The following is a 13,632-nucleotide window of genomic DNA, read 5'->3' as shown; positions in this document are numbered from 1 at the left end:
TACACAGCAAAGCACCCTTCCGCCGTGTAAATCCTTTCTGAGCATGCGCCATTCTTAGTCCGTCGAACTAGCCAACTGATGAGCGGATTGTCCGCTGAAACCAAAGTACGACGGACAGAATTTCGAAAAATCCGAAATACTTAGTACGCCAGACTGCACGCTGAAAAAGTCCGCTGAAGCCCACACACGAGCGGACTGTCCGCTGAAATGTGTTTCGACGGACTAAGTATGCCATACAGTCCGCCCGTGTGTACACGGCATAAGACTGAGTGCTCAATCACTGCTGATCGCTCAGTTCTCAGAGCTCCATGAGCAGAGAGCTGGTGACTGTTTCTCCGCCCCCCCTTACGTGTGTCAGCCTGCTGTCGGCTGAAAACAGTTTATAGGAGTGAAAAACGAACTGCATGTCAGTGATCCACAGGAGAGGTACAGCCAAATGAGCGATCAGAAAGGTAGCAGACTAGAACCAGAATAAGGTCCTCCTACACTATAACTTCATCACAGATCAGCTCCCTTGAAGAAAGACGCACTCCACTGTATATCTATCAGAACCAAGTCTCACTCCAACTGGTCCAGTGCTATTGCATAGATATCAGATGCAATTTCTTGCAACAGTCCTGACTGCCAACAGATAGGTGAGCTGAGCTTTGGCCAAAAGCTGATAGAACTAGGTAAGCAAGTGAACTAAAACAAAGTCTGGGCAGACGATGGGGATAAATCTCGTCGGCTAGTTTACATGACCATTAAAGCTAACATATTTTGGTTAAACCCCTCCAATTTAAGATACATTGTAGTATAATTATATTTACTGCCTCATTGCCATTATTCAAGAAACTGATAATCGCTTAGACTCCTGAAGCACAAAACGTACCTGGAGAATTTCATATATCTTTTTACCAGCACATGCAGCATTTGAAACCTAGAGCGCCTTTTTCTAAGCTCCTGATGCTCAACCTGCGGCTCTATGGCACTTAAAGTGCAGCGTGCAGGGCCTCTGCAGTCAGGAATTTGTTTTCCTTCAATAGCTGTTGCAATCTCTGTCTATCTTAACTCATAGTCTCCGTCATCTTCTGTAGTATGACTGCAGTCTCTAACCACATTCTGTAGCATAATTTGCTGAATATTATGAGCGACGCTTTGGTGCTGGCAATGCCCACACTTGAGTCCCCCTATATCAAAAAAAGTTGGTCACAATTGGTCTAACTAATGAGATTTTTCATTACACTGAGGGTCAGTTTACATTTGTGTTGCAGAAAAGCACAATAAAATGCATGTCTTCCCTTAACACATGGTGATCCACCTGCTGTATGGGCAGTCCTATTCATTATGAATGGTATCCCATCACAATGGATAGCCAAAGCGGGTCATGCCTGTGTTGACATGTTTCCTCCACAGTGGATAACAAAGGCTCAAAAAACATAACTAATGGGAAGGCCAGAAGTATAGCTGCTTTCAAGGGTGGATAAGACCCAATCCACTGCAGGCAGAAAATGATTTTACAAATGCTGGTGAACAGGTAGGAACTGGTGTTCCTGGCAATGGCAGGAGCATCAATTCCCATATAAATAAGCAAAAGGACAGCGCCATAGTACAAAATAACTTCATAGTAAATTTCAAAGCTGTTGTGCCAAACACAAACTTGTGTTACTCTATGAGCCTATGACAATGCTAGATAATCAACATAAGTGCATTAATCACTATTAATAAAGTGCGTCAGGTGCTCCAAAAGTGTCCATTGTTTACTATTTGTCTATTAAAAAATAAAAATACATAAATATGTTCAAAGTCCATTAAACAAGAAAAGTGCCCAATGCTATTGTTCCACTTGCAATACTTCACATGGTGCATCTTCCCCTTTACGGAACTAATCACCCATGTGCCACCACCTTCACACCATAAAAGTCACTGGATAGCCATGTCCCTCTTTTTTTTATCAATAGGTTATAAAGCGCTATCAGAGGGGTACAAGCACTTTACGACCCACTGATAAAAAAAAAAAGAAGCGTGTCATGACTATCCAATGACTTTCATGGCATGAAGGTGGTGGCACATTGGTGATTAGTTCCGTAAAGGGGAAGATGCATCATGTGAAGTATTGCAAGTGAAGAGCAAGTGGAACAACAGCACTGAGCACTTTTGTTTAATGGACACTGGAATTATTTATTCATTTATAGAGAAATATTAAGCATTTGATTAACAGTGATCAATGCACTTGATTTGTGATTATTTAGCGCTGTGATATAGTATGAACATTGGTTCCCATATGTTGGCTTCAATTAATATCCTCTAGAGCAGTGGTTCTCAAACTCCTGTCCTCAGGACCCACTAACAAGCCAGATTTTATGTATTACTTTGGGGAGATGAAGACTAGAATACTGCAATAATTGAGCAGCAAATGATATCACCTGTGATGTATTTCAGTTATCTTGCAAACCTGGCCTGTTGGTGGGTCCCGAGAAGAGCAGTTGAGAACCACTGACCTAGAGCCTACTGTAACATTTTAGAGAAAAGAGGTGGGGCTAAGGTTACTGGCCATCAGTGGTAAATTGCCCGTTATGTTGGTGGATATTGGAAAAGTGTTCCTTACATTGGCGTTTAGAGGCAAAGTGCTCCCTTGAAGCACTGGTCAGTGGGGAAGTTGGTGGTCAGTAGGATGTGCCCTCTTATGTCGATGGTCAGTGGTGAAGTTCCTCCTTACATTGGTGGTCAGTAAGAGCTAAATAAATCATTGTTGTCAATGGTTACCAAGTTGAAATATCAGAGGCTCTGTCTCCTGTGCTGGTAGCTTTGATTCCTAAGAGTGATGTTGGCACTGGAACTACACAGGAAGATCAGTCTACCACATGGTACATGCAAGGAAGCAGAGCGTGGCCAGACCCAGGGCACCCAGCAGAAGACATGGAGCACATTCCCCAGACGTCACATCCATGCTCTCACAACATTTAGGAAATGTCAACTGAATCAAACAAGACTACAAGCTCCACTTGGGCACCAAAAAGTGAAGATATAAACTTACTCATCCTAGCTCTTCATCCACATCAAAATCCTGGACGTGATCTAAGTAACATAAGTCCAAGTTGCAATATCTGACACTATATGCAGTGCTAATGGAGGACCATTAGCACTGCATATGGGGCAGGTTGCAATGAGTACTCAGTGTGGGTCTCTGTGGGGCTTCCCATGTGTAGAAACATATGCAATGACTCATGTTTGTTTTGCATCATCATTATTGTGGGTCCAGCAAGATGGCACCTAACATTCAAGCCTTTACTATGAGAGATACTGCATATGCAGGATGTACGCTCAGATGTAGCAGCAAACAAGACCCTGAAATAGAAGCAAGGTGCTAAGCGGTATGAAATTAATTCACAGACATCTGCTGTGTTTAACACCTAACATAGATGCAAGTCTCCCTCCACAATATGACTTTGACTGATGACGAACCTCAACATCATTCATAGCATCAGACCACCTTGCACTTGATAATTAATCTGTCAGCCCCATTCTCTTCAGTGAGATGAAGAGTGGTCCCTCCTATTTACAAAATGGATTAGCAAGATGACTTGTTATCAGCAAATTAGATAACCCGTTAATATATCCTTTTCATAAAGGCCTTGTAGAGTAATTACTTTTCTGAAAGCTGCGGTGGAGATTTTAATTAGCGGAAGCATAATTTGTACCAATCATGTATTTGTCAAAAGGAGTCAGTAAATCATCACCTATACATTCAAAAGTGTGATTGCAGCCTCATCTTTCAAAAAGGAATTTCAGAGAAAAGGATGAAGCAAAAGTATGCTATTCCACTGTGTTGTTTTTTTTTTATTTTTAATACTAACTTAATTGGCCCTTTGGGGGTTTGGGGAAGGGAAGCATAATGCTCCACAAAGTTCAAGGTCTACAGTAGTTAAAAAAAACAAAAAGAAAAAAAAAACATTGCTTATGTAAAAACTACTTATTGCACATAGTGTAGTTCAAATGGAGTTGGAGTCATGTCCAATCCATACCTCTTATGCCGTGTACACATGGCTGGACTTTGACGGACTGAACTCCGAAGGACTTTTTTCGACGGACTGAACTCCGAAGGACTTTTTTCAACGGACTGAACTCCGAAGGACTTTGACGGACTGAACCCCGAAGGACTTTGACGGACTGAACCCCGAAGGACTTTGACGGACTGAACTCCGAAGGACTTTTCGACTGAGTTCCGCTGAAACTGACTTGTCTACACCCAAAAGTCAGACGGATTTGACTGTGATGACATACGACCAGACTAGAATAAGGAAGTTCATAGCCAGTAGCCAATAGCTGCCCTAGCGTCGGTTTTTGTCTGTCGGACTAGCATACAGATGAACTGATTTTTTCGACTGGACTTGAGTCCGTCGGACAGATTTGAAACAGATCCGATGAAGCCCACACACAGTTGAATTGTCCGATGGATTTGTTCCGTCAGACCTTTGCTGTTAAGTCCAGCTGCGTGTACACGGCATTACAGACCATATACTGGCTGGGAACAATGCAGCGGTGTTCCATCATGCTGGAAAAGGCTTTGTTCATCACCAAACTTTTCTTGGATGGTTGGGAGAAGTAGCTCTCAGAGGATGTTTTTGCACCATTCTTTATTTATGGCTGTGTTCTTAGGCACAAGTGTGAGTGACCCCACTCGCTTGGCTTAGAAGCAACTTCACACATGAATGATCACATGAAAGGATGCTTTACTGCTGACATGACACAGGGCTGATGGTAGCACTCATCTTTTCTTCTCTGGACAAGGTTTTTTCCAGATGCCCCAAACAATCGGAAAGGGGATTCAGAGAAAATTACTTTATCTCAGTCCTCAGCAGTCCCCTGTACCTTTTGCAGAATAGTCTGTCTCTGATGTTTTCTTGGCTTCTTTGCTGCTCTTCTTGACATCAGGCCATCCTCTAAAAGTCTTCTCCTCGCTGTGCGTGCCGATGTACTCACACCTGCCTGCTGTCATTCCTGAGCAAGCTCTGCACTGGTGATGCCCCGATCTCACAGCTGAATCACCTGTAGGAGACGGCCCTGGTGCTTGCTGGACTTTCTTGGGCGCTCTGAAGCCTTATTCACAAGTGCTGTGGAAAGGTTTTTTATGGAATTAACTTAATTTTTATGGCAAAGAGGGATTTGCAATTAATTGCAATTCACCTGATCACTCTTCATAATATTCTGGAGTATATGCAAATTGCCATCATCAAAACTGAGGCAGCAGACCATGTGAAAATTTATATTTGTGTCATTCTCAAAAGTTTTTTTGGCCACGGCTGTATTACTTCGGGGTGGTAAAAAAAAAAAACTAACAACCAACACAAATCTCAAGTAAAAACACCCAAAACACATGTGCATGCATTTTTGGTGCATCTCTATTGAAGTCCATAGGGCAAAAAATCGTGTTGCATTGCACCAAAGTAGCACAGGTACCTTCCCCAAAGTTGCGTCACAGTTGCACTGCACTGAAGTGAACAGGCACCATTGAAATCGTTGTATTTTCCATTGCCATGTTATTCTGTGCAACTCAAGTCGCATCTGCAATCCCACTACGGTAAAATCAGTCCTAGGACCCATGGCCCTAGCTGGCAGCCTCAGTTCTAGGAAAAGGGATTTTTAACGTGATCCATGAGTATTTTTTCTTAACTAGTAGTTAAGAGGTAAACTTCTAGAGGTACTAGAGGTAAAGTTTAAGTTTCAGTTTCTCATGACCTGCCTTGTAAAAGACTGACATTTGTATCCAAACTGGGTTTAGCAGGTTAGCCAAGTACGTTGAGCCTTTACTTTGCCTCCTAACAGGCACTGCACCAGGTTCACTGCAAAGTAGGCACATCAAGGCTACTAATCTTACTTTCTCCCCACTCCCTGCCTCCCTGATTGCATTTGACGCATTGAGAAATGGCATTGTGGACATGAAACACATCCTTCCTTCCCTTAATGGAATGCTCAAAAACTTCTCTCAAATGCCAGTTTTAGAGCGGAGCTCGCTGAACCCTGTGCAGGATTTGACTGCCAAAAAGGTTTAAAAAAGATTGTGTTTGCTGATGATAGTCCTCCACTCATCAAATTCTATTGATGGAACAAGAGATGTGTGAGGTCTGAACCCCTCTATTTGTTGGCTTATCTAAGAAAGATTATCTCATAGAAGGATCCATACTAGTAGATGTGATTGGTTCAGAGAAACAGGAGCGGATCCCGGCATATTCCTTTATATTCTGATGTGGAGTCAATGTGCCCAGCAACTGAGGACATTCTACTAGACGAAACACGTAGGACGGAGCTTGTGTGCAATGACCGTGAGCAGCAGCGCTTATGTTGGTTTTATCAGCCAGCTTGTTTATCAATGTTTTTACATTAATAAAAAAAAAAACCCTGGAACTTGCTGCACTTTGAGCTTTTCCTTTTGCTCCTTATTAACCGCTTGCTGACCAGCTGCCGTCATTATACTGCGGCAGGTCAGCACGATCCCGTGAACCGTCGTAGCTGTATGTTGGTCCCTTTAAGTGGAATAGCAGGCTTGTATGCCTGCTGCACTGCGGGGGTGCGGATGGGTGTGACCAGCGGCACCCCCGCACACATCCCTGTTCAGCGAGTTCATACTAGCTAGGAACAATGATCTGTCATTTCCTCCAGTCACTCCCATCCCCCTATGGCTAGAACACACACTAGGGAACACAGTCAACCCCTTGATCGCCCCATAGTATTAATCCCTTCCCAGCCCGTGACATTTATACAGTGATCAGTGCATTTTTATAGCTCTGATTGCTTTATAGTTGTCAATTGTCCCAAAAATGTGTCAAACATGTCCGATCGGTCTGCCATAATGTTGTAGTTCTGATAAAAAAAAAATCACAGGTCGCAGCTATTACTAGTAAAAAAAAATAAAAGAAAAAATGCCATAAATTTTCGCCCTATTTTGTAGAAGCTATAACTTTTGCGCAAACCCATCAAAATACGCTTATTGCGATTTTTACTACCAAAAATATGTAGAAGAATACATATCGGCCTAAACAGAGAAAAAGGTTTGCTTTTAAAAAATAAATAAAAAAATTGGATATTTATTATAGCAAAAACTACAAAATATTGTTTTTTCCAAAATTGTTGCTCTTTTTTTTGTTAATAGCGCAAAAAATAAAAACCTCAAAAGAGGATCAAATACCACCAAAAGAAATCTCTATTTGTGGAAAAAAAAAAGGACATAAATTTTGTTTGGGTACAGTGTCGCACGACCATGCAATTATCAGTTAAAGTGACGCAGTGGCGTATCGCTAAAAAATGGCCTGGTCATTGAGCAGCCAAATCTTCTGGGGCTGAAGTGGTTAATGGACTTATTCCAACAGGCTAAAGACTGTAATTAAAGCAAAAGGTGGTTCAACAAAATCCTGACATAAAGGGGTGATCCTTTCTCCAACTCAGTGATTCAGTTTTTATTTTTATTATTTGACATGTTGGTGTTATATCTTTTACTTGGATGTTAAAAGATATAGACACAGCAGGATAAAACAAAAACTGTGCCCATCTTCATTTCAGACTGCAAAGCAACAAAAATGTGATTATTTTAAAGGGGGCAATTCTTTTATATACCCATCGTATTTATGGAAACCCTCCGTCACAAGTCCATTTTAGCATGCATAATTTCATATATATTTTACCAGTTTTCAGCTCTCCGATTAAAGTTAACGAGACGAGGACTGCTAATTATGAATGAAAAAAGTACTGTACCCTAAAGGACAGAATCTAATTATAAGGTTCATAAAAATACCATAGCTTCTCAGTGCTGTATAAATACATTTGCTACAGTATATATCATACATACGTCATGTAACGTCCTCCATGGATGGTAAAGTCGATTTGTCACATCATAATCTCACATACTGTACATGAAAAAACTCAACAATGACTACATTGGCCAAAAGCTTAGAAAAACATTGGGCTTATTTCTGGGCTGGGAAGGAGACTAGTGCTTTTTTTTTTCTGTAAATACGTAGAGCTTTAGGAAAATGTCAGAGTCTGATATTTACAAAAGCAGCAGCAGGAAGAGGAAAAATGAAATAAAAATCGATTAACTTACTCTTCTGAACTTTGGAAAGCAAAGAGGGAGAAGGAGGACAGAGAGAAGAATATTAGAACAGCAATAACACCATATTAACCATGTCAGTACTATGCAGTAAGGCAGAAATATTAATCACACGGTATAATAACACCCAATACCCAGAAGGACTTTTAATGATGGCACCTTAAAGTGACACTCATCACCCAAAAGAATCTTTATAGCAAGCCTTTGCAAAAGAACTAAGGTATTGTACTTACCTCTCCAGCAACAAATGTCTCAGTTTTTTGCTCCAATCCAGTGCTGCCCTCCATTAGACTCTTTAGCATTTGGCAATTCCAGGGCTGCCAGCTGTCTGTACCTCCAACTGTGTGCCATGGTTCCATCCTCTGATCCCTTTGCTACTATAGGACATAGTTTTAATGTAGGGGGTCAAAGGATGGAACAAAGGGAAATTCAACACCCCTTGATGGAGGTGGCAGAGCCCGAATGGAGCAAAGAAAGGAAACACGAGCCACTGGAGAGGGGCCTAATAGGCTTTTTTTTGTGGTGACAACAGTATTTAGTAGTTTTAGGCCTGGTTCACACACCTATGCAGGTCTCAGTTTGCATATTCCAGGTGCATTTTGCGTTTTTCAATGCACGTTTTTGATCCATTGAAGTCTATAGAACCAAAAACCAAAAAAAAGTCCCTGGATATTTCCATAAAATGCACAGATGTGAATGTGACCCATGGAGAACCATGTTAAATGGACTTGTGTTTCTGCCAAACTGAAAGCTCACTAAAAAATGCATAGGTGTGAACCAGGCCCTACATGGGTATATTCAGTGCAGAAAAGCCCAACGGAAAGGTTTGTCTTCCTTTCCTGTCCCAATGATACCAGGGCAATGGGTGTATGTGTGGGTCATTGTAAAAAAAAAAAAAAAGAAGGTCAGATACAAAAACCCTCCCTGTGTTTCTATAAAACATGTATTTGGTAGCTCTTGCCATCTCCAGTAGAGAGATTCCTCATCACTCCCTGTCTGTTTGCTAGAAAGCGAGGGAGATCCTTCCCAGTGGAGGCCTAGAAAGGAGTAAATATCTGACAGACGTTCTAATCCTGTCCCACTCTGCCCAAAACTATTTTTAGCACTTTGTTCTTCGCCTTACTGAATAAGCATGGATGACCTAGAACCTTGTGCGTGGTGATATGGACACAGTGAATTGACACTGGAGGCAGTCTACATTGAAGTGCACTTAAAGTGGTTGTAAACCCTTACAACACACTTTGACCTACAGGTAAGCCTAGATTAAGGCTTACCTGTAGGTTCAAGAAATATCTCCTAAACCTATACGGTTTAGGAGATATTCGCCTGAAGACAGCGGCGCGCGGGCGCACTGACCGCGGCATTTTCAACTACGGAGCTGCCGTGCGTGTCGGGTCCCATGCGCATGCGCGGGAGTGACGTCATCGCGGCTTTGCCAAATGACAGCGGCGGAGCTGCGAGACCCCACCGAGAAGATGGATGCGCCGGACTACAGGGAACAGCGGTGACATCGCTGGCTCCTGTGTTAGGTACGTGACACATAATGGGCTACTATTCGATGCATAGTAGTCCATTATGCTTTGCCTTTGCAGGGAATGAAAGAGGAAGTAAACCCATCAGGGTTTACTTCCTCTTTAAATCACACAACTTAATCTCAGCACAGTATGCACGTCCATCAACTATGATAAAGGTAGTTGGTCATGAACCACAAAAGGTTGTTTTTAGATCTTTTTCTCCTGGCCTTCCTATGGACTGTCCTGATTTTCAAGGACAGCAGTCTGTGCTTAGAAACTGGATGACTAGGATGGAAGATGCAGTCACATGAAGACCACATCTGGGAGAGTACGAGGTTCTCATACGACTAGGTCTGCTGTCTGCAACACAATATAGACCAGGGGTCTCCAAACTTTCTAAATAAAGGGCCACTTTACCATCCTTCAGGCTTTAGTAGGGGCAGGTTGTGGCCAGTGGAATTAGGAAACTCCCTGGCATTGGTGGGAGTAAACAATGCCCCATCATTGGTTTTAGCAAGAAGAAAAGTACCCCATCGTTGGTGTCTCTGAGGAGTGGTGCACCAACACTGGTGTTCGTGGAAGGTATAGTGCCCCATTAGCGTCAGTAGATGAAACGGTGCATCAAGGGCTAGATAAAGGCAAGCATATGGCCACTCTGGCTCGCGGGCTGCAGTTTGGAGACCACAGATATAGACGTTCAGTAGACATGTCAAATGCCATTATGAGTCTGCCTTGCCTACAGATGGGTACATTTGGTCTTTCTGCATCCAAGAAGAAGAACTGAACATCCTGAGCTGCCAGGGGAGTGTAACTTTGTAAATAATAGATTTGTAATACAACACAAATGGTCTTAATCAATGGCAGAAAGAGAAATGTGGGAGGTGTAAAGAGCAGTAACCTACAGAAACCAGGCATCAGAATTTACTGTACTGTCATCCCAATATAAGACAGATTGCGACTGTTTGCTATGGGTAGCGAATTTAGAGCTTTGCTCCTTGAACTATTCTACCGAATAAATCAGAACGTGTAGAAAATGTTTATTATTTTAGAGGTGCGCCACCAAATACAAATTAATGATTTTGTTTTACTTTAAATAAAAAGGTGATACTATAATGGACACAATACCCACGTATGAGTTGAAATGGAAATCCTGGCCCCCTGGCCCATGACCACCCCACTTCCTCGCCCATGAGTGGATTCCTCTGTGTCATGATCCTCCATTACATGTCCCTCCTTACCGATTTACCCGTAGCTCCTTTGGTTTTCTGTTTATGTGTTTTAGTTATTTTTGTTATGTTTGCTGTATTAGCCTACGGACTGCCAGTATTTGAGATCTTTACGGGTGGGCGTCGAGTGGCGGGATACCTTGCTCCTTAAGCTAGGGAGAGTCTTTCCTCTTCCTACACTCTCCTCACTGGACCCCCACCCGGCTGCCATCACGTATTATACTCTGTACTTGTGTTGATCCTACCGGTATGTGTATTGCCTGCTATACTATTTCTGATGTATCTCTTTTATTGTACTGGCTGAATTTCTTCAATAAAACGTTTGTATTAAATAAATAAAAAATAAAAAGGTGATGGTGGATTAATATTTCTTGCCATTGCACCCATGTATGCTTCTGTAGTCATGCTGGGATGTGGAACAATATTCCCTTCTAGCTGCCTATCAGAGTTGCTATGAAGAATATACTCAAGAGAAAGATATCTATTTCTTGCCTTCCTTCTTGTCACCTCAGAGAGATGAAAACATTCCTCGCTTGCTTGATAAGAAAAAAAAAAATATTGGAAAATAAAGAAATGTGAATCCATTATCTAGAGAGTTTCCTACACACTCCAACACCCACCCATGCCATTTGTTGAAAGATCTACAGTTTAGTTGCTTTTGTCTACAAAAGAGAGATAATACAGCTAGCCCGATGTATAGTTAATGCATTGAATTTGACATCCTGACATCTGTATTGCTTTTTATTAATGCAAGCTTGACTGAGAGCAGACCGCATTAGCATATTAAAGAGCAATTCCAGGCAACATGTGAAAGCGATCAGTGTGCTACTGATTCTATTGAGTAAAAACATACAGCCCTACTAAAAATTATAGAGTTCACTTAATTTACAAATGTATGAGTTTTGTATAACCTATTGTTGCCAGCATTTCACAGACCATCTAACTGGGTCAGTATGAGGGCAGCAGGGGTACACTTTCTGAATCCTGTGCTGTGTTAAAGGGGCTCCGTCATGAGAAAATAACAGAGATCGCCATGATTGAAATCTCCCTCTTAAAGGGCCAGCGTTGGGGTTAAGGCTGGGTTCACACTGAAGCGATGCGGGAACGTCGCGAATCCGCGGCGGGTTCCCGCATCGCATTCCTCCCGCCGGCAGTTCACACTGCCCTATGCGGACTGCTGAGAGTGTCAGTGAAACCTTAATGACACCCCCAGATCAGTTCGCATATCGCAGTGCGATCTGAAAACTCAGACAGGAATCGGATCGCATGGTGTGAAAACCCATGCGATCCGATTCTGCTGCGGACCAAAAAAAGGGTCCTGTGCGAGTTTGCGGCGGGTGCGATGCCAATTCAGCCATACTATCTGTATGGCTGAACTCGCATCGCACAGAGATCGGATGTGATTTGCACTGCAGTGCGGTGCGAATCCCATCCGGTTCTCGTAGCCGCTCCAGTGTGAACCCAGCCTAAAAGCTTTATCCCAAAAAAATAAAATAAACTGTTGCTGCAGCTGCTTAAAAAATCTTAGCTGGAGCTGGGCTTTAAATTGTTAGCCCTTGTACACACGGTCGGACATTCCGACAACAAAATCCGTCGGATTTTGTCCGAAACTTGTGTTGCATACACACGGTCGGACAAAGTTGTCGGAAAATCCGATCGTACGTAACGCGACGACGTTATTTCGTTACGACGGGACTACGTTCAGGCTAGTAGCCAATAGCTTTGGTCTAAGAAATTTGATCTGAGCATGCGTGGCACTTTGTCCGATCGGAATTCTCTACACACAATCGGACAAAGTCCGATCGGATCATGTTGTCGGAAAGTTTTATAGCCCAGCTCTAAAACTTTGTCTGTCGGATATTCCGACGGAAACAGTCCGATGGAGCCCACACACAGTCAGATTATCCGACAACACGGTCCGATCGGACAGATTCCGTTGGAATGTCCGACCGTGTGTACAAGGGCTAAGTCATTTAAACGTAAAGTTGATCGAAATCTTATAGTCCATATAAACGAAAAATGTAAATGGGCGAATATAAATGAAGGACAGCTTGAAAAGAAAGCGTTACTTAGGGTTTCTGGTTAGAAGGAAGCACTACAAACATAGGATGGTCTTTACCTCTTTGGGTTCGACCTGCAGAGTAGGCTTGAGCATGTCCCGCAGAGAGCACAGCTGCTTCTTCTCCTCCTCCTGTCTGGTCTTGATCTGACATTCACACAAAGTGGAAAGTGTTAGAGACAAATGTAATTAGTGTGGGGGGGGCAGTATTGTTTTTTAATAATCTTACTATGAAGCACTGTACTCCCCCCCAGCACATTGGCTACTCTGGAATACCTGAGTCATCAATATTTTTTTTTTTTTTTTTTTATGGAAACAGAAGCATCACAAAATTGTACGGTAATTTACTTTTTATTGCACTTTTTGTGGGAATAAATTCAGAATAAAACATACAAACATAGTATACTTAGTTAAAAAAAAAAAAAAAAGAGAGAAAGACTTCTCTTTAACTACTTCAATACCAGGCACTTGGTAAGGCAGCACCAATGCGGTGGCACTGATAGGCGGCACTGATGGGTACTGGAAGGTGGCACTGATATGCAGCACTGATGGGCATTGATAGGCGGCACCAATGGGTTGCGCTGGTGGGCACTGATAGGCGACACTGATAGGCTGCAGAGAACAGGAAAGAAAGTGGCGATAGGGTACGGCTGCACTAATGGGTACTTATGGGTGGCACTGCTGGGCAATGATAGGCATCACTGATGGTATTGATAGGCATCACTGATGGAACTGGCAAGCATTGGGGAT

At 42.6% G+C, this 13,632-nt stretch overlaps 1 protein-coding gene across 1 annotated transcript in view; it reads right to left on the bottom strand.

The window, feature by feature from the left end:
* Nucleotides 1-13,632, bottom strand: part of LOC143935274 (arf-GAP with SH3 domain, ANK repeat and PH domain-containing protein 1-like) — a gene marked incomplete in the record, with an annotated part of 307,045 nt that overhangs the window by 81,132 nt on the left and 212,281 nt on the right. The window contains 1 exon segment of the mRNA XM_077459017.1: nucleotides 12,943-13,029. Within this exon segment, the coding sequence (XP_077315143.1) occupies nucleotides 12,943-13,029 (87 nt within the window).

Source organism: Lithobates pipiens, unplaced genomic scaffold (assembly GCF_037356315.1).
Source record: "Lithobates pipiens isolate NorthernLeopardFrog02 unplaced genomic scaffold, aLitPip1_a1.2 Scaffold_28, whole genome shotgun sequence".
Taxonomy (NCBI): Eukaryota; Metazoa; Chordata; class Amphibia; order Anura; family Ranidae; genus Lithobates; species Lithobates pipiens.
The sequence above is the reverse complement of the archived record's forward strand: the minus strand, read 5'-3'. Positions and strand labels throughout refer to the sequence as shown.